At 40.0% G+C, this 25,661-nt stretch overlaps 2 protein-coding genes and 1 long non-coding RNA gene across 3 annotated transcripts in view; all 3 read left to right on the forward strand.

Annotated features, from left to right (window-relative positions):
* Window positions 1-25,661, forward strand: part of LOC127530620 (uncharacterized) — a 234,277-nt gene that overhangs the window by 139,967 nt on the left and 68,649 nt on the right. The gene's annotated exons all lie outside the window — the stretch shown is intronic.
* vamp2 (vesicle-associated membrane protein 2) lies at window positions 428-12,636 on the forward strand. Its single transcript, XM_022210146.2, has 5 exons — window positions 428-801; window positions 6,116-6,215; window positions 6,539-6,697; window positions 7,159-7,210; window positions 7,454-12,636. Coding segments are annotated over exons 1-5 (330 nt in total). The 5' UTR covers window positions 428-799; the 3' UTR covers window positions 7,471-12,636.
* Window positions 14,237-23,881, forward strand: pcolcea (procollagen C-endopeptidase enhancer a). The gene is made up of 9 exons (XM_022210153.2): window positions 14,237-17,216; window positions 20,271-20,379; window positions 20,466-20,724; window positions 22,288-22,412; window positions 22,513-22,649; window positions 22,734-23,071; window positions 23,154-23,231; window positions 23,307-23,477; window positions 23,564-23,881. The coding sequence occupies exons 1-9, from the start codon at window positions 17,128-17,130 to the stop codon at window positions 23,707-23,709; spliced, it is 1,452 nt and encodes a 483-aa protein (XP_022065845.1). The 5' UTR covers window positions 14,237-17,127; the 3' UTR covers window positions 23,710-23,881.

The raw sequence follows: 25,661 nt of genomic DNA on the forward strand, positions 1-25,661 counted from the left end.
CCCCAGGTCCCAGGGGACCAAGAGCCTACCCTCACCTACACAATTAACAGTACCATACCTTATGTAATGGAGATAAATAATAAGGAAGCCTTATTCATGAGACAAAGGCTTGTTAAATATTCTCCAGGTGGGTTCCTCTCCTTTCCATCCATACATTTACTATGAATGATAGCAGCTCCCACTGCGAGCCTCGCCACACCCCCTTTCGAGGAACGCCATTTTGTTGACATACAGACTTGCCATCAAAATAAGCTCCTTTTGAAGGGCTTTAAAGCCGCGCGGGACCGTGACATGTCAAGTATGTAAAGAAAACACGCGTGGACCCCAAGTAACATCACATGCACACTAAAAACACTCCTGTCCCGAGTATTAAAGCCGCTGTGTGTCCAGTCTCCGTTCACCCATTTCAACATGAAACTGGCCGCGATTGACGTCAGCAGCCATCTTTGTGCAGCTAATCCAGGCTGTTTATTACACCTTCGTTACTGCTCAGGCTCCAGTACCAGCCTGCAGGTGCCGCAGAGCCACACAAACACAGGAGGACGAGCAACAAAAGAGGAAAAGAAAGAAAAGAGAGAAAAGCCTTTAGTAGTGAGGGGACACATCTCAGTGGCAGACAGAAACCAGCGCTCCTCCTCGGCTATATAGGCAGGGAAACGCCACAATAACCAACCAAAGGCTGCCAGAGGGTAGAGAGGAGCGCACAAGGCAATCCACGTCCATCTGCCAGCCACTTAGGACGCGCTAACATTTCCAGTCCGGATTTCAGCACAGCTGTCCCGCTAATACTACCAGGAAAATGTAAGTACATCATCGTTTTAATGCTCTTTTTGAAAAAAAAAATCCTATTTATTAATAAATTCCGTCCTCACGACTGCTGTTGGCAGCCTGTTTAGGGATTTACGGTGTCTGAACGGTGCTTGTTAGCCGTCAAATACTGCGCCTGTAACACTGCTGCCCTGTTAATCATCGCTAAATGTTGAATTTAATTTCACAGCTGTCTCCCTCTCTCATAATGTGACCCAATGTGGTGGCTAACACGTCGGCCTAACCTTGGAGCAGACGGAGACATGGGGTTTATCTCTTATTAAACACATTATTAGCCGTATTTTTGGTGTTTTACACGGTAAACCAGCTCCGTGTTTCTCGCCTCTCGTCTCTTGTATTTTTTTTATCGTCCGGTGGGTTTCACTTCAGCCAACACGCACGCATTTTATTTCCAGTTTGGACTGGTTTGGTTTGAAAAGGACACCGTCTGTGTGATTTCCCACAGGCTAATTACGACCACGTTAAGGAAAACGTCGTGTTTAAAAACCAGTTTTTGTCCTCTGTGGACGTTTCCAGGGTTTTAGTGTGTGTTGAACCGCAGGTGACGATTAAGCTAATTCTAGAAACAGCAAGGACATAATGTTGAACAGCCTCAGTAGCTGCTGGAGCGGCGGCAGTCTGCTCTCTGAGCCTGTTGAACATTCACACCTTTGACAATATTCGACGAAAACTGCTCGAATCGTGCTTTAGACGATGGTATTATTAGCTGTGAATTAGGCTCAGGCCTAGTTTACGTGATATTTGCAACCTACAGCGGGGGGTGGGGATAGCCTAGCCTCCTACTGTATGTCGTCGATTGTCGTGCGAGGGCGGACTGCTATATATCACACCATATCTGAGGCTTTTTGCGTCTTCACGATCAAACAAACCCCTTAAATTGCCCATTTTATCCGCATTTTGTTTTATGTTCCTGACTACACATGATACAGATACATAAAGGGTCGGCTAAGGGGAGGTAGCCTCGTCTGCCAGTGAAATAACCTAGTGCCAACACACGACATGTCACTCAACGGGAGTCATCATGCCTGTTCACGTCCCCTCCGTGGGATCTAAGTTTCATTTGTGGCCTAATTTGGTTATAGTTGTGCATCCAGGAGCTTAAAATCCAGCCTCCTATGCATAAAGAACCTCCCCGCCCTCGATGTGACAGGCTGTAGGTGTATTTCCAGGCCTGAGTCTTGATGTTTCACAGGACATCATGAAGACCTGATGGTCAGAAATGAAAGTCATGAATGCTGGATCCAGCAGAGCATCAGACTCACAGACTCTCTCAGGTCTACTGCTGAGGCGCTGTCCAGTGCTGAAATGTTGAAATGTCGCTCTCCAGTGCTGAAATTAGACAGCATGCTTTTCCATGACAGTGACCACCCAAACAGAAATCCATTCGACCAGGACGCTCATTTGATTTTTCATTTGGATTTATTTATCCCTCTTCTTAGTAGTCTGCTGAAATCAATACCAGAATTGTATAATCATGTGCTATCTATCTATCTATCTATCTATCTATCTATGTATCTATCTGCACTGTGTAAATCTTGAAACTCCTCATTTCATTGGGGACCCCTGAAAAACCTTAAATAGACCCGTCAATGTTGCAGCAGCCCGCTTTGGAAACCACAGGGCAGTACTATTTTTATAAGATGTGTCTTGAAAGAAGGTTGAATATATTTAGCTTTCATAACAAGCCTGACATTATCAGTGCACTGTACAGGGAAAGATGTGAAACCTCACCAACCCAGCATGTTAGGTCAGTTGCTATCAGATAGAAGGTTCCATGTCCATTTTATTTCTTTTTATTTTCTCCCATTCTTATCTGGAAAGTGGGATGAAAATGCAACACTGGCACACAAGTTCATTAGCTGGAAGAGCAATTCATATAATATGCTAGCCCTTATGATAGCGATTGCATCAGTCAAGTCAAGAAATGTATCATTCAATAGGACGCCTCCTGTTGAATGATGCAATCCTTTGTGCCATTATTAGGCAACCATGCAAAGACTCAGTTAATTTGATCATCTTCAGTTTAAATTAGAAATTTTGTAAAGAAGTGGCACCGATTCGAAACAGCTGATCTACCTGACTGATTCAAACACAGCAGGCGGTTTTCACAGGAGGCCGAAGCTGAGGAGCAATGTTGTCGCTGCACTCACAACTCTTCCTGGTGTCAGAGGTGATGACAGTGTGAACCTCTGCAGACATTTCACCTTTATGGTGGTACTCAGAGCTGACAAGTGAAAAGAAGCTAACAGTAATTACATGCTGAATAGTTAGACATTTGTTAAACAGTTCTTAAGGAACTTTGTTGTCCGCATAGATATCTTTAAAGACACATAATTATTTAACATTATAAATATCACAGATGGGCTTGAGGGTTTTATGCTGACCTTTTCTGTCAGAGCTGATTGGCACCTGATAGGGACCACCAGCACCATCAAGCGACTCCAAAGGATTTGTTGCTGTTAGAGGATTAGTAATGTGTGAGCGAGCAAAGGTGACCTTTATACAGAGTTTTGTCTCACACTAGTAGAGTAGCGTAGTTACAACTAAGGCATATCTGTCATATGACGCTGCAGCCTGGTTTTATCACAGAGTGCAGGTTCGCAGATGCACTCTGTGATTATTGATATAATGTGAAACGCTAGATAGCAATAAAACAGGTTAAATTAGCTGAGCTACTCCACTACTGCCATCTACTATGTTAAGCCTTTCAACGAGTTGTGACTTGCTTTTATTGGATCTGCTGCTACAGCAGTTGCAGGATGTTTAAGAGTTTTATTTGGTGGTCACAGTATTAAAGCCGAACGTGTATTTGTTAACTGAGGTAATCAGATATTGCTGTATGTAAAATTATCTGAGACAAGCTTGTTCATTTCTCTCTTATGGCTAATCAAAAATGTGATTTATGTGCTTGCTTTGTGTGTATGTGATTGTGCCTGCTGTCCATTCAACGTCTCAGTGATGGCTTAAAGAGCTCGTATTGTGCCCCTTTCCTTTAGTGTGTTACAGCTGCTTTTTTGTGCACTGCAAACATAAAAAGCCCATACTCCATGCCAAAGGGAGTTCTTCTCTCTTACAGAAAACACTTCTCCTTACTTGCCTGAAAATCCTTGTTTTAAAGTCCAGTTTTTCATCTGTTACTTACTTACATCATCATGTATCACATTTGTATAACGCCTGCCAAGCGCAGTTAGTTGGGCACACCCTTAAACAAAGAATGAGCAGCTGACTCGCACTTCATTCGAGCTGTCTTTGCTAAAGCTATGGCTCTGTAGTCACAGAGTTGGTGTTCCAGTACGTAACTAACCTTGTCTCACTTTTATCAGACCAACTGACCAATCAGAGCAGACTGAGCTTTTCAGGAGGGAGGTTTTAAAGTGACAAGCATGTCAGACAGAGGGTGACAAGAGGTGCTGCAGTAATGTGTATTATGAGAAAAATAGTGTTTTTCACATTAAGCCATGTAAGCTCATTCTAGTTGAACCCCCAAAATACAATTATAAAAATGTATTTGTGCATAATATGTAGATAACGTTAAATTTTCACTGTAAATGAATCTTTATCTTTAATCAGATAATTAAGTTTCTACTGATTAAGCAAAACAAAAAACAAACAAAAAAACGTGGCAGTAATGCAGAAAAGGCTCTTCCTAGTTTGGAATAGAGATTAAAAAAAAAGAGTGCATATAAATGGAGTGTTGGTATTCACAAGGAAAAATTCTAGTCCCTAAGACAAAATTAGGCTGAAGTATTGTTTGAAAAATGATTCATGTTGGTAACAGGCGGAGTAGGTTTAGGGCAGGTTGTGAATAGTCAATTTTATTGATCCCCAATGTTATGATAACCTCCTAAACACCTTTGCAACTTTGATATTTTTATTTAAACCTACATACTAGTGCACCCATTAAGGAAAACAAAACTATATTCTAGATGCCTCCCTAAAAAGGCTGTCAGAGATTCTGAAGAATGCTGCTAAATGTGTGGCTAGGTTGTGGCTAAGCACGGTTGTTCCATGATCGTATGCTCTGTGTTTTTGTTTGGTTTTGGATCTTAGTGATTTGTCTGCATGATAGATATGGTTTTCACTGTGGACCATAACTGTCTTTCGTTCTTCATCATTCCGACGTGAATTATGCAATCAGCAAATTATGCTGGACAGAACAGGATTGGCTGACCCAACCCAAGAAAAAAAGAAAACAGTAATTCATTAAATGATCGTATATATTTTTTAGATCTCTGGTGTATTTGCTTCCTAACTGCAGAGAGCAGAGGTTTCTAGCAGTATTAACATGAAGGCAGGCATTTTTTAGTGGGCTCTCTTTTTTCTGTGGTAAATGACACTCTGACTTATACTCTTTGTCTCTGAATGCAGCCATTGTCTGTACATAGTGCATCCAAAAGAATAGGTCTATGTAGGCCTCAATACACCACAGCGTGACAAATCAACTTGACTTTTGTGAACCCTGGTTGGTTCTGTTTGTCACCCTTTATCACATATTCCATATTTTAGTGTGAACATGTATAGATATGAATTGTTTATTTATAAGTAGAGTCTCCAAATTAGACCAGATTCTGTCTTAAATATCGATATAAATATGTGCACTTTTCCATCCCTTGGACACACCTACTGTACCAGTAAGGCCTCAGTCACACTCTCATTATTGTGAAGCTCCCAGCAGTGTTTCGTTCACTGCAAAATTCCACACTCTGTGTGCAAATGAGCCAACAGATAGAGGAGCTGAAAATGAAGAATGTCTCAGATAATGTATTTTTCCATGACTTCTCCACATTTGATGTCCTTTTTTTTTTTAACTTTTTCCTCAAGCACACATCACATGGTAACATTTATATAATGTTATGCAATGCAGGAGAGGGGCAAAGGGATATTTGATGTGAGATATTTGATCTGTATTTGAACAGGTTACTCTGTGTTAGTGTTGTTTTCATTGATGCTAGTTTTATTCATTTGACTGAGAAAGGCAGAATAAGCCATACCAGAGATAGCACATTAGAACTATTTTAATTTACAAGTTAAAGTGGAGCCTAATAGCAAAAATATTCTTATTGTGCCTCTTTTTTCAAGCAAAACCTGAATCATTTCCTTTTTGTGAATGGGGAACATCAGTCATTCTTGTGTGTATTATTATGTAATTTATATTACATCAGATAAACTACTTCTGTCCTGTCGCTTTTCTTCTGATGTACGGTAACATCAGTGGTATTTCAGTTTCCCTGTAGATATGCTATATATAGCACTAAATGATTGTTTTGTTTTGTTTTTTCATTTCCAGGTCTGCCCCAGCCGGAGCCCCTGCACCAGAGGGAGGGAATCAGCCCCCCAACCTCACCAGCAACCGCCGTCTGCAGCAGACACAGGCACAGGTGGATGAGGTGAGTATACGGCAAACACAAACTCCTGTTCTGTCAAATTCGCTCCCATGTAGATGTTCCTGCTTTAAGTTTTAGTCACATTGGCAACTTGCTATTTTCTGCTTTCCCACATATGATACAAACATAAAAATATAAATCTTTCATAGTTAGGAATGGATTTGACTTTATTTTTTCCTAAAAGCCTCAAAAAGATGTGAAAATTTAGGAACAACTTTCAGTCAAAATCTATATCTAGCAGTCCTGCTCCATCCTGTCAAACCCTCACACAGTTATCCTGTCTCAGTTGCTGATTGCACCACACTGCTCGATGCGTCTTTCCCCAGGTGGTGGATATCATGCGTGTAAACGTGGATAAGGTTCTGGAGCGTGATCAGAAGCTGTCAGAACTGGACGACAGGGCTGATGCCCTGCAGGCTGGAGCCTCTCAGTTTGAGACCAGCGCTGCAAAACTGAAGAATAAATACTGGTGGAAGAATGCCAAGGTAAGGGCACGCAGACATGCTCGAATAGCAAATACATGTGTATAAAGATTGCCTTACACTGTCCTCTTAACAGGTGAATTAAACAGGAAAGACTCCAGTGATGTGTAGTCACTGTAGATTTCTGCTACAGGTTTAACTCACATTATCATTCCTCTGTCATTGGTTGTTTTTAAATGTATTATCTACATCATCAGAGGGTTACACAATGGTGTGTTGCCTTGGGAATCAGTATGCAGCCGCTTTATGCTTTGTGGCTATGCAGCAGAAAAGCTGAATGTATTCATAATATGTGTTTGATGTGTTATTGAATATTTGTCATTAATCTTGTCCTGACTGTAAGAACTACATACAGCCTAAGACCTTCTTTGTTTGTGCTTTTAAAAATGAATTTACTGAAGTTGGTTTTTATCAAGCGACTGCTTTTCTAATGATGTTTTTTTCTGGAAATCTGCTCTCTACAGATGATGATTATCCTGGGTGTGATATGTGTGATTGTCCTCATCGTCATTATTGGTAAGAGCCCTCTTTGTGCACATAGAGTCGACACTGTTATCTCAATGAAGTTACTCACTTGTATAATCTGTGAAGAATCTGTCTTCACATGCATGTACGCTCAATAGCTTTTTAATTCCTGCAACAATGATTTTAAGATCGTGTTTTCTTCAGAATTTAAACCAATACATGCGGTAATGTTCCATGACGAATTCAGTTATGAATTAAACTTGATCACTTTCTGTCTTTTCTTTCTGTTTACAGTGTACTTCAGCACCTAAGAAGAGTTGCTCCTACCCCAGTCTGATCCCAACTTCCTTGCTACAGAAAAAAACCCTCAAATTGATGACAAAATTAACCACAGATGATTAATTTATTATATCTAAAAAATATATATATATATATAAATATATATATATCACCCCGATTAGCCTCGATATAACACCCCTAAAACCCTTCAGAGCTCCATGGCTCCCCCACTTCTACCACCTTGCCTCTGGACCCCTGTCAATATTTGTCCTGTGAGTGTGTGGCCCTGTCTCCTTTCTGGGTACTCTTGGCTTTTCTAACCTGCCATACTGAGAACCAAACACTTGTGACGATGCAACAACAGAAAAGGAAACAACGATTGGCGATAATTGTTACATACCTGATATATATAGTTCTTTGTAGAGTTTTATTCTGATATATACTGTTTTGTAGGTGTGTGTGCGTGTGTGTGTGTGTGCATTTTGTACTTTTTATTTTTTGTATTAATTTTACGTATGCTTCAGCGTTAACTACTGCCTATTAATCGAAGTGTGTATCTTGCATGTGCTCATCATCTGTCCGTCCCCGGCTTATTCTCTCTTTTTGGTGTATTCTTGCACAGTGGAGTCAGTCTCCATTTAACTAATGGAATACCAATTGAGTTTCATTTGTGTTACCCGTGTCCACTAAGACAGTCCAAAATGAGCCACACAACTAAAACTTGTGCTAAAAAAATGCATTATCAAGTTAAAGAACTTGGAGTTATTCCACAAAACAAACTACCCATGTAAATCTACTAGGCTTCCCCTTGTTTAGCTACACATTTCTCTAACTTGATACCATCAAAAAAAAAAAAAAGGAAAAAATCAAGTCTTAGCTTTTTCGGTGGCTTTTGGACAGAGTTAATGCTCACTGATCCTGGTCAAACACAAATGTTGCATGAATTGTGAAACTAATCTTTAGTAATGATCATTTTCAGCCCCTTTTCATTTGACCCTCTTATTACACGAGTGTCATTTCTCTTTTAACATTCCTCTCTTTAATAACTTCCATCTGTATTGTCTTTAACTCCCCAAAGTCCTCCTCTGTCTCTCAGCATGCTTGGACACCTCAGTTTCTTCGGATTATTTCAAAACTGCCATAGTACAGTTGGACCAATGTCTGTAGATGTTTTTTTTATTTAAATATTACGTAGTGTCTTATTTCGAAAACATTCCTTCATTGCAGTCTAGTGCAAATGCTCTTACTGTAGCACATGTAAGTGTAAGTATCTTTAAAAAAAAAATACATGGATGAAACTTGTGTCGAAAACGTTGGTCATACAAACCATAGGAGAAACTAGTTATAGGTATTAGCTGTAAGAGTACATTTTGGATAGACAGGATGAGACTTTCAATCTGTCCAAATGATTTTCTTATGTAATATTAGTAAAGTTATCTGGACATTACGATATACTGTGGAGGTGTATTCATGTCAAACTGTGGATATGGGCTGAAAAAATATCCAAATGCCAGGCGATAAAATGGCACCGTCGCATAAATTGATTAATTAATTTCTTCAGATCAATGTCTACTTCTCACTGGCCCGTTCCTTATGCGGATACTGAAAAGCCTTAGTCCTCAGTCACTTCTTTAGTTACTGTAGGTTATTTCCAAACGCACCCTCACACATTTAGTGAGTGTGGAGGGAGTGGCTGACTGCAGAAAAGGAATCTGTTTAAAATGCACAAACAACCTTGTTTTTGATGGCGCTGTCTGGCTGGTCCAAAGCCTGGCCAAAGGAGATCCTGGTGCAGCAAAACCTCTCCACATGAAGAGCACATTTAACACGAAGAGACAATTACAGCTGGCCGATCCAGAATCAGGGGCAGAGGCTCATGAGGATGAATTTAAATTCACAGTCGAGTTTCAGTTCAGCAGGTTACTAACTTTGGGGTAGGCTCAGAAATCTATAGTCAAAGGTTAGTGACAGGAAAAGTGAGAAACAATTATTCATACAATAGTAGCATTCCTAAGAAGAGTGTTTTGCTAGCGCAGTGGTTCTGTCTCAGTGTTTCTCCCTATAGTTAAGGCCTTTTTTCTTTTTTAAATATAATAGATTCTATTTTTTATTATAGTATATTTTTGTGTGAAACAGACAGGTAAAGAGCAGCAGCAGTAAGCTCCTCTTTACCTCAGTCTGCTGTGTTTTTTGTAATTCAGCTCCGTGCGTTATACACTGCCAAGCATCAAGGGAGAGGCTTCTGTTGTAATTGCAGTTCTTTCTTTCATTGGTGCCCTCACTGGTTTGGTCTTGAACTATTCTCTAACTTTTCCTTTGGCATCTACTCCTGTGTATACTACCCTTTTGGCTACTTTATGAGCAGGAGAGCAGGGCAATATGATGCACTTGATTTCTGAATTGTCTGACATGGCTTCAAACTAAGGCCTTGTATACATGAACTTGAGACAGAATTAATCTACAACTCCTAAAAAAAACAATTTTGCTTTCAACCACTGAAGGAATTTATTGAGTTTTTCCTGTGGTTGTGGTAAATCAAAGCTCTGAAACTATTGCAGTTCAGTTATTGAGACACAAATGTGTTGGGGGGGGGGGTAGAGGATTTTTAACTGTGCAGACCTGCATTTATACATTCAGGAAGCTGCACAGCTTTACTGCCACAGTCCTGAAATCTATAAATTGAACTTTCAAATCATGCAATAGGAACTGCAATATTTCCAAACAGCTGTGTGGAAAGCCTTAGTCGCCTTGTCTCTTTTCAACATAACTTTTTATCTTCTCAACCAGCTGAGTAGACCAACCTGCCCCCCTTTGCTGAACTCACTGATTCAGATTCCTACAGTGTGTGAGAGTGTGTTCGTGTGTGTGTGTGTGTGTGTGTGTGTGTGCGCGCGCGCAAGTGCATTAATGTGTGCGTGTGTGTTAGAATAGCTCTGTCTTGGGAATATCCCCAGTTTATCCTGACAGATTAGGCCGCTTAAATCTCAGAGCGAGGGCGTGTTGTTTCCTTGACCACTGAAGTACACAAGCAGAGAGGTTGCAGATCTGTCGGCCCGTTCCATTAGAAGAGGACCCCGACCTTAACAAGTCCACTCCTCCTCACTCCCCCTACGTGTTTTTCTCCAAATGGAGCAAACGTAAACTGCAGAAGATTAACCAAAGACCAGATTTCCATGCTTACGCTGCCAATTGCCATCAAAAACAAGCGGAGAGAAACAGGTTATCTGAACTGTCCTAGTCTGTTTTAAATAGCTTACACCCTGACCCTATCTATAGGACCTTGTAACTATTACACACTGTCCAAACGGTGAGTCAGTTTGGCTTGTGAGTGTGCCATCCTAACATATGCAAGTTAAACCAAAACATGAGGACCGCATGCTTCAAATCTAAAATACAGTCTCCCCTTATCATGTGTACCCAGGTCTGAAGAGCTTCTCTAATCTGTAACAAGTTTTTAGACACATGATCCTGTAACTAATTATAGCACAAGTCTTCTTTTTTCTGTCTCCATAGTGCTGCCAAGTTTTAAAAGACATGTAAACTAACTATAGCTATTAGATATAACCAAGAAAAACATAATAAAAATCTGCATTGTTTGGTGTTGTAATATGGGGGTGTTTTGGGGGGTAGGGGGTCCTATATCCTCAGGTTTAAGGTATTAGCAATTTACCAAAATATATATATGAGGACAAAAAACTATATTAGCAAACTGTTAAATTGGATTTTTTTTGGCAATAGAAAATCACTATAGGGTTATAAATGTGGTCCTTTTAGCCATCTTACAGGAGTTAACCACACAGTGGACTGAAGTGAAATAACACTACTGATTGGGGTAGGACTTCTGCGTTATCCATAAGTCCAACTGTTGTCCTGTGAGTGCTCAACCAGTTTGGTCACAATAGTGGAAATGAAGTGAGTGCTCTCTCTTTCTGTTGCTTTATTGTCTGTATGAAAAGAAGTGCGCGTATATTTTAACACCGTGGCACTTTTTCTGTTGTGAAACATTCATTTTGGTGGGATGGGAACATGATCTGATGGAGAATATTGTCTTATGTCACCCGCCAGAACTGTTCAGGGATCTCAACGCTGCATTCAGGTCATTTAGGGGTGATCCGAGATGCGACTCGCCGAAAAAGCATTTGGACCCTTTTTCAGGTTTGATTTGTAACTTGTGAACTTGTAATTCAAACTTGAAAGAAGGCAAACAATTAAACCAAGAGAAGATCCGAAACCTTTCAAGAAATGTCATGAAATATGTACAGAATGTTCCCCTGCATTAACTTTGCCCCCAAAAGGGATGAACGCAGCAACAGGAGGGAACCTTTTGAGTCCCTGAATGTTCTCTGGATGACGAAATGTACAATATTCTGCTTAAACATATGTTACCATGTTTTGATTTTGAACCAAATATTGTGTTTTTATTCTGCATCCGTTTAGTAATAACTCCAGATGTCACTGAATTGTTTGTGTGTCAGCACTGATGGGTAAAGGTAAACATAAAAATGGGAAGTTAATGGGAAAAAAGTATTTTTACCTTCAATTGTCCAGAATGCTTAGAGTGATTCTACAGTTTACATCAGATTGCCGTTTGTATCTACAAGATATATTTTTTGTTTAAATCAGTTTATTTTTGAGGAAAGACTTTGGTTTCTTTGTGGGAGTGGGGATTCAGGGACGAAGGCCCACATTGGCCCTGTTCCTCTGGTCTTACAGGAGGGATAGGACCGGAGGCTCATCGACAATGTGCTCGTTTTTACTTTATTTTCTCCTTTTCTTTTTGCTTTTATTTATTGATAGATTTATTGTGCTGTCCTTTGGTATGGGATTAGAAACTAAACAAGGTTGACTTAACGTAAAGGAGAGGAGACTGAATGAAAATCTAAAGTACATAAAATAATTGTAGTGTAAATCTATCAATGTCTTATTATATTGATGAACATCATGAAATATATGTATATTGGAAAAACAGTATCTATGACAACTTGTACTTTTGTGTGTGCTTCATGTGATTTGTGGGTGTGCAACAAGGGAAAGATGCAATTTTGACTGCAATTCTGGGACCTTATCTGACCTGTATGAATAAGTATAAATTTGTTATCAATACAAGGAGAAACCTCTTTCCTGAATTGATCCTTATTACATGTAAGTGTGCCAAAAATACATGGAGACCTGGAGCCATAAAAGTGCACATTTCTGCATTTGTCCAGAGTCTTGTTTATAGTCTGTTGTTAACCTCCGCACTCTGACTAACCCCAACCCTTATATATTTACCACCACATTTTTTAAAGTCGGAATTATTATTTATTTTACTGGATCATTTATTTTTCAAAATATATAGTTACTTAATATTGACTTAAGCTGGATTTTATAGCCCTAAAATTCTAAGGCAGGAATACAAAGGGTTAATTTCACATATACTTATTTTAATGCTTGGTGTAGAACAGCCGACACACTGCTGTGCTGGCATTTTTTTTCTTTATTTATGCTCAGTCAGCAGAGAATAGTGTCTCTGAATGACTGGTTGACTGACTGACTGAATGAATGAATGACTGCAGGAGCTTCAACTCAAATCATTTTGGTCCACAGCCGACCCCAATACAACTTTGTTGTACAAGATGAGATTCCCTGACGCCACTGTGCTATTATCACTTTGAAAATGATGAAACGTCTGGTTATGGCTCACATTAGTACTATATGATCTAAACTGCTATTTCTGAGGGGAGGATTAAAAAATAACAAAGCTGCACATAATCTATAGAACTGTCAAGAAAGCTCTCCCAACCAAGATGTAGTTTTCCATTTTGACCACCAGATGTCACCATGACAACTTCAGGGTGCTGTTTGGCTGCACAACAGGATCATTTATCAATCCACTGACAACAAAGTCCCTGCCAGTGTTCAGAGGGACCGATGATTAGAGTCATACATCACATCACACATCACTTCTGTTATAGCATCTCTTCATTTAAGCAGCATCTTTGGCATTTAATCTCTCCATTCAAACTGAAATAAACAATAGACTGTTTGTATTTGTGCTAATGAGGAATGTTTGCTTGTTTTAGTACACATTCACAGCCTGAAGGAGTAGGCCAGCTACTATTACATCTGTTTGTTTAACATACACCTTATATAACTGCCACAGAGAGTACACTGTGAAACATCATCATTAAGGAATTTAGTCAAATCAACTCATCTTTTCAAGGTGACATCATGAAATATATCCACAACCGTTTAAAAGTTTGGGGTCACCCAGACAATTTCATGTTTTCCATAAAAATTCACACTTTTATTCATGCGCTAACATAATTGCTTTAGGGTTTTCTAATCATCAGTTGGCCTTTCAACACCATTAGCTAACACAATGTAGCATTAGAACACAGGAGTGATGGTTGCTGGAAATGTTCCTCTGTACCCCTATGGAGATATTCCATTAAAAAACAGCCATTTCCAGCTAGAATAGTCATTTATCTATTAATGGTGTCTAGGCCTCTCATTAATTTAATGTTATCTTCAATGAAAAAAAAAAATTCTTTAAAAAATAAGGACACTTCTAAGTGACCCCAAACTTTTGAACAGTAGCATAGGTTTTGCTCATTATGAGCTGATTACACTTGGAATATCAGATTTTAATTACAACATAAAAACAGTTCTGAGTTAAATGAATGAACAGCTGAGAGTTCACTAAACTCAAAACTTGATGAGTTCATACTTCCCACAGACTCTTGTTTTTTATAGTTTGGTCAAACATAGGTGTTGGGAACTTGCTGTGGGTATTTAATAGTAAAATTAAGTTTTCATGGTAACAAGTCTTACCATGACAAATGTCAGTTTTGAATTCAGTCCCTACTCTCTAAGACCATAACATTTTCTGCCACCAGGAGAAGCCTCACACACTGTCTTTTTACTGACTCATAAACAGGTGAGACTGGAAGTTGTCAAAGTTAAATGAAAAAGAAAGCAAATCAGTCTGCAACCACTGCCTATGTGACTGACTAAAATACTTATATTACATTTACTAAACTTGATTTCTCAATTTCAGCTTATTTAATACAGCTTGTTAAACACTTTCAACTAAAAAAAAAATCAATCAAAATGCAGCTCATTTTACATTTTAAGGGCAGCAGGGTAAGCTATGTTTCTAAGCTGAATGAACTTGACAGGATTTACAGTGTATATAGAAGATACAGTAAATAAAAGTGGAAACCCTCATCTATATATATGTGTTTACAAGTAGCATCTGAAGAAGAAGCTTCATCACTTTCACCACAGCTTTATGAGCAGTTAGTGAACAAACTCATGCATGACTGTGAAGATTTCTGAACTTTCCACTGTGCTTTTCCTTTTAGAAAATTCTGAGCATATTTGCGAGCACTACTTGGAAAAACAAGAAGGGGTTCTTTATTACCATTTTCACTGTGAAAGCACTTTACTTTTTCAGCTGTGATATTGTCATTCCGTTGCCTTGGCCTTGCTGGTGAATGATGATGTGTCTCCGGAGCAGCTGCCATGAAAAATGAAGGGAGGCTCCCAGCATTAGGTGTGATATTGTATGCTTCATTTCAGCCTTTGTTAGGGTTCTAATTTGTAAGATCTGACTGCAGTGCTGCTTCCTGTTAATGTCAGATTAGGTGTGAGCTTTCTGGCACATTCACTCAATGCACAATACATCATATTTTCTCACAATGAAGTGTATCCAGGAAAAAGCAGTTCTGCCTCATTGACTCGTTGAATATGAGAGAAGCAGTAAAGCAGGATTCCATCATTTCCAGTCAGACGTTCACCTCTGTGCATGTGTTTCGGTTTATTCTTGGGATCACATGAAATCTGGTCTACTGTGCCGCACTGTATAATTGGAAGTCTGATCTTTTTTTAAACTGCGGACGGTGAATTTGAGAGGAGCCACAATTACAGAGAACAGCTGGATCGACGATTGTTCTGGAATCATCAGTTTGGATTCATCACCTTCTCGGATGGATTCACAGAGCTTCACATATTCATTTGCGTTCTGTTTTCCAACCTTTCCAGCACTGTGTCACATTCGATTGTGTTTTAATGAATCAAAGAGTGGCTAGCTTGGACTCAATATGGACAGTGTGGAGTAATAACAGCCATGTGTTGACTCAGGGAGGCATTAACATGACCTAACTCCAGGGTGCATTCAAAAACAGCTTTTCACTTTGTTAGAATGTCTTTCTGTCAGATCGTTTTAGGTTTGTTTTGCCAGCTTTCTGGTTTAGCCAACCCCTCCTCTCCTCCCTGACTCCGTCCCTCCACAACAGTCATCTACTCCCCCGCTGTTATTCCCTTTGACTGTCCAAAAGGAATGTGGGTCCAGCTTGAAGGATTCGTCAGAGGAGTTATTGCAGAAACCTACACTCTTGGCTTGGATTACTGCTAAGTGTAAAGGTCACTGTTACTGTTACCCCCCCCCCCCCCCTCCAGCAGACTCCCTACGCGTCACCGCATTCCTGCTCGGGCTGATTCTTATCAAGTCTTTTGGTTAACAATGCAGTGGGACCAGGGAAAGCTCATTCCGCCAGCTCCTCATGAGCCCTAAAACTGTGTCAAAGTTGTTAAATCCTTATGTGTGGCACCAAGACTATTTCAAGATCCTGGAAAGCTCAGATGAAAAAAAAGAAGAAAGAAAACAAACTATGTGCAGCATGTAATGGAAACACAATCTCTTTGAGAAATCTGCTCGTTGCTTTTACAGACTGTCCTTCTTGTCTGCTCCAGATTTTTATCAAGGTGCTTCACCTCTGCAGTCTGTGAAAGTGGCAGGCTTTATAGCATTATTGAAACTGCGTCCCCGCCACAGGCCTCAGTAATGTAGTCCAGAGGGTTGGCTCATCACCAAGTCTTAACAGAGTAAGAATACTCCCCCCTCTTGAGTGTTATTCTTGCCTTGGTGGATTGCGGGGGCAAACAGACATTCTCTAACTTGGATGTTATGGAGCCCAAGGAGCTCCTGGGGTTTAGGGAAACACGGTAACAGGACAGAGATCATTAGATTTTATCACACTTTATTCTAGGACCTCTTTTTTAGCTATGTGTTTTGTTTCAACTGCATGAGTAAAGTTAATGATTTTACAGCAAAAAACATTCGGTTTGGTTAATTAGAGGTCTGGCTTGCTGTGGAATGTAAAGATTTATGACCCTGCTTGTTGAGGGCCTCAGGCGTTGCCTCTACCTGTGCTCCCCAGATAATGATCAACCAGACACAGAATGGACTTAGAAGCCATTAATAGAGTTAATGTCCATCCGCCAAATTTCAAGCTTCTTCAATTGCAATCATGAGAAGAGGTGGAGCAGCTGCTGTAAAAAGATCTATGAACTATTAACATCTGATTCTACAGCCCTCTGCTCTTTGCTCCTAGATGCCCCTCTCTTCTACTGACGCCTGGGTTATTCTAGAGGAAACATCTGGCTCTAATTAAAGCCTTTCTCCTCCCCGCTCACGTCATCCCCCCTCGTGGCTCTTTCTCGCCACTGTTGTCCTCTCAGCATCTTTGTCCGTCTCTTCATCCGTTCTCGAACCCCCCTGCTCTTTCTGATTCCTTCCTACTGATCCACTCTCTCCGCCCATCCCTAGCAAACCACCTCCTCCTCCTCCGTCTTTCACCTCTTGCCTCCTGTTACCATCTCCCTCCTCTGCAACAGTCTGCATTGCTTTCTGTGCACGCTGCATCATGACGCATGTGGACTGGATCTGGGGTCTCGTCTTGTTCCTGAGTCTGAGTTTAGGATGGACGAATGCTCAGCAGATGAATTTCACCAGGTGAGGTCAAAGTTTGTGTGATGTGTGTGTGATAAATGCTAGTCATAACATAATATATGACTTTGTAGATATTTAAAGTGAATATATTGTTTTAACAAAGGGTTAAAACTTGAGTTCTCAAGTTCCTGCAGCTTCAGGATGAAGAAAATCTTCTTTACTGTTTGATTTAGATTTTTTTCCCATCTCTGTAAGCACATACTTTCCAGTCCACTGTTGATCGGGCACAGAGTTGTCCTGTTGGTTCTTGGCTCATGATGTGAGACACGCTGAGTCTGCAGTGGCTGAGCTGCCACAGATGTTAATGCTTTCAGCTCCGCCTGTGGGGTCGAATTAGAGAAACTTGGCTCTGGCTCTGGACATTTTGGCTTTAATCAGCAGCTGTCTGACTTTGCTGGGGTTCTGCTGTCTGAGCTCTGTAAACTCTTTTTCCTTTGGTTGTTCAGATTGCTGTTTTCTCCCTCTAACAATTTGTTTACTTCCTCAAAATTGAGGATGAAGACGAATGGGTTGTAATTCTCAAAAAATGTGCTGAAAAGTCTAAACAAAATCATTTTTGCAGGTGAGCCAAAGACTCTCTGCAGCACCAACAGAATGTGAAACGCCTTAGTGACTTCAGAATAACTCACACATTTTTCTGGCTCACAAATTTACTAATGGGCCTTATGTATTGCTGCTGGCAACAGCCTCAAATAGGAAATTTTTCCGTCTGTAAAATGAGTTCTGACATTCAGCGGGCTTGGTAAGTGTCTGGGAAGAAACTGAATTTATTACACAAACTGACATGATAACTACGAGGTTGGAATAGTCTGTCAGCTGTAAATGTGCTTGTCCATAAAAGAGTTTAATGGCCACAACTCTGTTTTGTTCATTGTTTTTATGACTCTTAAACAGTAGTTCACAAACATTTTTGAACCCTGCACCCATCCAGAGAGCTGTTTTTTAATGACACTCTTTACTATGATGACCACCAGCTGTGTCAGCAGCAGTGGCATCATTTCATATTTAATAGGAACTTCTTATGTTGATTTATATTATTCTAATGCTTATTAGTGGCGGAAAATGTCGCTAAAGTAAATATAGCCTTAATTTTAATGTGGTGAAACATTATTAACATGGACAGTGGTGACATCCTTGCCAATCCCAATGAAAACCACAGCCTTGAAGTCATGGGATGGATTAGATTACACTGATGAGTAAGATTTATTGTTGGTACTTAAAAATCTCTACAGGCCACTAACTAACCAATCTCATCAGATTCTTCATGATGCATAGTTAAAAGTTTTCTTCAAAATGTGTGTCATCATGAATTTAGCTGGTTGTGTTTGTATTAAAGCAGGAAAATGTGACAACCTGGTGCCTCTCTGGAAAGCACAACCTGTGTCCAATCCATCCAAATATATGAATAAAGCAATTATATGTCAAAGAATTGGAGAATGTTTCACAACTCAGGCGTGCTAAGCAACTTTAAAATGTTATTTCAACATTCATTTTAATCACTTTGTTTGAAAATGTCCACTTTCAAAACTCTATTTATTTTGGAATGTCAGTCAGCTTTCAGCCAATCACTGCCCACCTGCCTCTTTATTTAGGAAGCTCAACAACCGCAAACACATTTAACCAGTTAGTTAGCTTCTGGTAGCAATAGCAAACACAATGCTAGACTCTCTGTGCATCAACCAATTATAGACAGCAAATAAGCACAGTACAGAAATTAAAACTCGTGTAAATGTTCACATAACAAGGGTGATAATGTTACCTTTCTAGTTAACTAGCTAACCTCGCTACATTAGTCCATAATAATTTTTCATGCAGATGTTGAAGAAGGCAATCCCATGAAAAATGTGACTGTAATGGCAAAATTCAAAAAAAATTTTCAAACACGCTTGAAATATTTTCTGACTCTTCCAAAAAAGAGTTGATGCACATAATGCAAGGTGGAAACATCTTTTGTAAATGCGTTGCAATGTAGTGAACATTTAATTCATAACTGCCATTTTCACTTCTGTCATTGTCTTCGCCTTTGGACAGCATGAAACATGGCCGACATCAGTTGACATGAAAATAATATTCTTTAGTTTGTTTCTTCTTCTTCTTCTTTGGGGTATTTTTTAGCAGTTAATTTAGTTAGTTAATTTAGTGGCTTATCTTGATCCTGTGTTAGTGTTTTCTGTTGATTACAGTCATGTGTAGGATAGCCTGTACCGCCATCTCCTGACATTACACAGCCTAGTTTATTTACTCTATGCCCATTTTGCATTTTCTTCCTTTCAGTTTTTTGCTGTTTTGACAGTTCCCATCAGTCACATGGAAATAACAGTTAGCTAGTTCTTGTTAGCTTCAGCAACAAGCGATTTACCTGAAGTTGTCTGGATAACATTATCAAAACACAGTTAAGTTAACCTGCTAACAGCTGTAATAAACCATATTGCAAAAAAAACAACCTCCTCTAAAACTCTGTAGGTTTGAAAATAACAGTGAATTTGAAATTGTATCACAAATGAATTACTATTTAGTTTTGTTTAGTTTTATTTTGTGTCAGTTTTTATTTAACTGAATAAATATTGTGCTGTTTAGTCTTCCGTACATACAGTATCAGTGAAATGATGACTCAAATCTCTTTTGAAGCAACATTTAAATATGACTGAGAGTGAACAAGAATCTGCTGTAATAAATCATCTGTATCTCATTATGTTCCTGCTACATGGCTTTGGTGTTGACTCTGTCTTAGTGGCCTGATTGTTGTTCTTTTTTTCCAATCCTTCTGTCTTAAGTGGTTTAGCTTCAGAATTTAATTAGGAAACTGAAATGCATGAATAAACATGGCAACATCTGCACGCTATAAAGACTAATAATTTGTGGTTTAATATCAGACAGTGAAATTCCATGTAAAAACTCTGATACCTCTAAGAGCAGCTTGTGTTTACAGCTAGTCAAGCTGAAAGAAGTCAGTCAAGGTTGTTGGATCTGTGGGAGTTGAAAGAGTCTCAGCGGACTTGTAAGAATAATGCTATTGTTTCATTGAACTGCACAGTCTGACTGTCTCCTTCATCACAGGCCTGTGTTCTACTGTGGAGGTGACCTGGTGGCAGACTCAGGCTTTGTTGGCAGTGAAGGCTTCCCAAGCTTCTACAAACCCAACAGTAAATGCACCTGGCGCATCACCGTGAGTCATCCTCCCTGCGTCATGTCTAAATAGTTCTGGTTCAGTCCACCAGTGTTTGACTCATGTGTGATCCCTGTGGTTTCCAGGTCCCAGAGGGAAATGTGGTCACGCTCTCTTTCCGCATTTTTGACCTGGAGGCTGACTCACAATGTCGCTACGACTATCTGGATGTTTACAACGGCCATTCCAACTTGGTGCAAAAACTGGGTCGCTTTTGTGGAACTTTCCGGCCCGGAGCTCTTATTTCTACCACAAACACCATGATGCTGGAGATGGTGACTGATGGAGAGACGCAGAGCAGAGGATTTGTGGCCTATTTCAGCGGAACCAAGCCCTATGTAGATGGTATGTGGTCACATTTCAGAGTGATGATCAAGTTACACACATAACATACCCAATCACAAGTTATAAAGCAGGGCCTGAATACTGTGCAGATACTCTCAACTTCTTTCAGTGTTTGCAAACTAAAGGACCAATACAGTCTTTTTTATTCTTTTATTTGTTAGAATACTTAAAAAACTTAATAATGTAGAATATTTGTTACAATATTCCAATTAGGTAACTGCTAAAAAGGGATAATGCCTTTCAACTAACAGATACTAAAGCCTCACTTAGTAGCGTTTTCCACTATCTGGTGTACTGAGGTCACAAAGTGACTACTAAAGATGAATCAAGCACAGATTTGCAGTAGCTTAAACTGAAATGTATTGAAGTTGGATTGCATCCAACATCAACAGGGAACACAACTTGCAGAAATGTAGTGCAATCTGAGCTTGAGTACCCTTTCATTATGAAACACAGTAGTCCTTTCTTTTGTCAGGCCTGATGATCAAAACAATTATTAGGGAAATATCAGATTTATTTGAGTAAGCGGAGTAAAAAGTCAATACCAATAATTCTGATAACTACAGATTCAGATTACACGAAAAGCTTTTAAAATGTTGCAATTAGTGCAATAACTGGAGCTCAATTAAAGAAGGGCCTGTGTATGTGGTCAAAAGATACATGATCTTTTAGGAGCTGACTAAGAAACTCCCATTTAAATCTTCTTGTTCAGCAGTAAGTTGCAGATTGTACCAGCAACTTTTTTTATTCTTGCTTGACTATGCAGATGTAATTTACATCTATGCTGCTCCCCTCAAGCTGCTTGATGCTGTGTATCACAGCTCTGCTAGATTTATTACAGGTGACATTTTCAGAACCCATCATTGTATCCTCTATGAGAGGGTACAGTGGCCATCTCTCACCACTAGAAGGGAGCAGTGTAGGCTGCTGTTGAATGACGCTTTATATAATGAATGCTTCTGGTTTTTGTCTACTCTGTCCTTGTATAATCTATATGTTAAATGTTGTCTTTATACTTACATAACAATTAGAACTTCTGGTGTTATTTTTAGAATGTATTTGAAGCCCTCTGTTGTGCAGGAGAGCTTTTTCAGCCCAATGAATGAAGGATTCATAATGGTAACACATGGTCTCCAAGAGGTTAAGGTACCATCAATGAACTGTGATCTCCTGTTTGAATCCAAGTGAGGACCTTTGTTCCATCTCCCTCCCTCCCCATATTTCCTGTCATCTCTCCACAGTCCGCTATAATACAAACATAAATTCCGCCAAGATTATCCAAGAGAGGAAAAACTAGTTATTTGTACATTCACAAGAAGTGATGTAATATAAATGGAGACAGGGCCAGACAGGGCCCAGAGTTTCATGCTACACCCCTGAGCTTGCACAATGTATTTCACTTGTGGAACTGTTTGATTCGGCCAACAGACAAGATGAAGAATTCGTTATCTTCCAGATACGTGTTATTTATGTAATAGTTTAGTTAGTGAAGCAAGTCTTTGCTGACTGAATGGTTGACTGTGGTCATTTATCATCCTAATGGAGTGTGTTTGACTTGTTCAGACCAACAGTTCTGTGGGGGGAAGATAACAAAAGCCCAAGGAGAGATCAAGACGCCCAACTGGCCCGACAAGAAATATCCAGCAGGAGTCAGCTGCTCCTGGCTCATCACTGTGGAGCCTGACATGGTTGGGGATCATTCACTCCCTGCATGCACATATTCTATTTTTTCCCCCCGTTTTTTACCTTACGTGGTCATTTATAGTCATATTTCTGTTTGGGCTGTAGGTGATCCAGGTGAAGTTTGATAAGTTTGTCCTGGAGGCTGACACGTATTGTCGGTTTGACTACGTTGCATTCTTCAACGGTGGAGAGAAAGATGATTCACGTCTGATTGGAAGATTCTGCGGTGATGAGACCCCACAGTGAGTCACACATATTTTTAAAAGCCCTTAAAGTAATTTTTGTCTTAATTTTACACCTCATTCCTTTCCTTTTCTCTTGATTAGACCCGTCATCACCACTGGCAACGTGCTCCTGGTCCAGTTTGTGTCTGACCTCAGTGTGACATCTGATGGATTCCTCGCACACTACAGCAGTGTCCCACGTGGCTCTCAGATACCAGCAGTCAACTCCGGAGCTGGAACCAGGTTCATTCCTTCAAAACCTGCAGTCAAACCTGCCACCACCAAACAGCCCCCTGTCACCACCACCAAATATGTGCCGCCTCCTCCCCCTAAACCCACAACCAGAGCCAGACCGGTGAAGCCCACGAGAGGCCGAGGACAGGCCACCCCAGACCAGGAGAGGAGGGTTCCCGTCACAAGACCCAATGGAAAGAGGCCTGGTGGGTGAAGGAAAGCACACGTTTTTCAGAAGATACTCATACAGGATCTAATGCACTCTCTGTGTGCTCTTTATTCTTTTAGTTCCTCAGAATCCACTGTGTGCCAAAGCCTGTAAAAGAGACGGAACCATCAAGACAAGTTTCTGTGCCAGTGAATTTGGTAAGTTTCCTGCTGTTGGCACCTGCACTTGTAAATACTCTAGCAGATGTTCTGACTGAGTCGTGCTTTTTGCAGTGATAACCGGCAAGGTGTCCTCTTTGGCCCCGGGGCCCCGAGGCACCCTTCACATCAGCGTCTCCCTCATAAAGGCCTACAAGCAGGGTCGCCTAACCATCACGCAAGTAGGAGAAACCATGTCGGTGAAGCTAGTGTCACAGTGCAAGAAGTGTCCATTGCTCCGCAGAGGTATGAACTTTTTAAAATTTAAATGAGTCTTTCCTTCGGCTCTAAACCCTGATTAATCTCTCTGATCGTTGCTTCCTTTCTGATAGGCATCAACTACATAATCATGGGCCAAGTGGATGAGGAAGGACGTGGCACCCTGGAACCCGGCGCATTCACAGCTCCATACAAAGCTCCACACCACAAATTACTAATGAACATCAACAACCAACCCTGTCCGAGCCAAAGGCATTAAATCCACATTTCAAACACACAAATACAGACATTTTAATGTGAAACACAGATCTATAAAAGCACTACTACACTAAAACATAACTTCAGTTTTATACACCATTTTAAAGGAATACAAACACATCCTCCAAACCTTATGTTTGTAATTTATGTATGAATAAAGGTTTTATATCTCTTGTCTGGCTGCTCACTTCTTAAACTTTTGCTTCAGACGTTAATGTTACAATGATGTCTCTGCCTCCACCTAGTGGAATTGAAGGGTAACAGCACCTTAAACACAATACTCCAAATCCTAATCTTCTCTAAGACATCTGATACAGGATCTTGTTTAAGAGAGATGAGAGCATAATGAGTACAGCATGTGAGTAAAATGTCTACAAAGTGTTATAAGAGTGCAGTTGTGACATGTGTCATGACAGTGAACTGTTGGTCTGAGATCAAGACTGAGCTGATTTGCAAAGAAGAAGCAGAAGATAAACACAGAAGTGAAAGGATGTGACTGGTGGAAAATGATTGAAAATACTGATACTCCGATTTCTGACGCTCCTGAACGCAACTTCATTGTCCGACTGCACCTGAATGCACCAATGATGTTAGTTTGATCTTTTGATTGTACTGTATTGGATTTGAAGAAATTTTGAAGACGTTTCCTGATGCTGGAGGAGAAGCTCTGTACCTTTGCGGTAAGAAGACTGTGACCGTTTCTCAGTACGTAACTGTCCGTACTTGCGTTCTCACATACTCGTGAAACATCATCATCGAGACTGCATCGGACCAGACTAGTGTGCATAGATATGAATCAGTAGATAGATAGATATCTATGGCTGCAGCTCTCAGTTAACAGGAGGGTTTTATTAGAGGAAATCAGACACAGTCACACAGAGAAACGTTAGAGCTCACACTGAAATGGAGCTACAGCTCTGTGTCTTGGACAGGATTTATTTTAAAATCTAACATGTGTGATGGTAATAATCCGTGCCACAGCAGACCTCATTAGCACTTGCGCTAGGTCGGCTAACTTCCGGTCACTCCATGGATGCTGTTGTCAGTAATGTAGCCAGAATATGGATTTATTTTTCGTTTGGGCTTGTCAAAGACGAGTACAAAAATTCCACCAAGTTTGTTTTAGTTTGTTGGTATTTATCGGTGGAGCAGCAGCACATTTTCCACAGACAGTTTTACTGTCTGTTGTCTCGTTTAAATCAGTTTTCTGTTCAGTAATTCAGTCCTTCAGCTGATTGGACCAACAGACACTGCAGGACTCCAACAGCTTGTCAGTAATAAATAAAAATTTACTGATCGTTGCCAGTTTTAATGAACTTTATGTTCAACTTCAGAGTCAGATTCAATGTAAGCAGTGAACCCCAGGAGTTAGTGGAGTTTATTTGTGTGTGTTAACTAGAGAAGCGAGTTAGCATCCAGTGAATATTAGCTTTAATGTGAATTAGTGATGCTAACCAAGCTAGCTGACCAGTCCTGATTAGCAGGTAAATGTTACATCAAGCTAACGATGTGTCCTGTCAGCAGCTGAAGTGTGTTGTGTTCCTGTAATGTGGTTCATTAAATTCATAAAACTGTAGCTGGTTGACATTAATGTAACATTCAGGAAACTTAACTGTGATTTAAACAGTAATGTTAATGTTCTAGTTGTCAGTAATCAGCTTTAATTTGACACTAAAACAGACTCTGATAGTTTAAAATGACATCAGTTTCAGTAGTTTGTTGAAAAGTGTCTCATTTGTTGTTGTGATGTTGCTGCTGATTCAAACCAGATGATCCATGTTAAAGAAACATTTAGTTCTAGGATCAGAAGTACAAGAAGGAAAATGGAAGTTTAGTTCTGCTATGTCAAAGATTTCAGGAATATAATAACTAAATGAGTCTTTATGCCTCCAGCGTTATTTTACAATAATGAAATAATCACAGATAATAAAAATAAATAGCAGAGAAAACCCG

Source organism: Acanthochromis polyacanthus, chromosome 17 (assembly GCF_021347895.1).
Source record: "Acanthochromis polyacanthus isolate Apoly-LR-REF ecotype Palm Island chromosome 17, KAUST_Apoly_ChrSc, whole genome shotgun sequence".
NCBI classification, from domain to species: domain Eukaryota; kingdom Metazoa; phylum Chordata; class Actinopteri; family Pomacentridae; genus Acanthochromis; species Acanthochromis polyacanthus.

Excerpts from the sequence above, each read along its gene's own strand:
- vamp2 (XM_022210146.2), top strand. Across the intron at positions 6,216-6,538 it reads CACAGGCACAGGTGGATGAG|GTGGTGGATATCATGCGTGT; the intron begins GTGAGTATACGG and ends GTCTTTCCCCAG. Across the intron at positions 6,698-7,158 it reads ACTGGTGGAAGAATGCCAAG|ATGATGATTATCCTGGGTGT; the intron begins GTAAGGGCACGC and ends TGCTCTCTACAG.
- pcolcea (XM_022210153.2), top strand. The coding sequence starts at position 17,128 with ATGACGCATGTGGACTGGATCTGGGGTCTCGTCTTGTTCCTGAGTCTG. Across the intron at positions 17,217-20,270 it reads CAGCAGATGAATTTCACCAG|GCCTGTGTTCTACTGTGGAG; the intron begins GTGAGGTCAAAG and ends CCTTCATCACAG. Across the intron at positions 22,413-22,512 it reads TCACTGTGGAGCCTGACATG|GTGATCCAGGTGAAGTTTGA; the intron begins GTTGGGGATCAT and ends TTTGGGCTGTAG.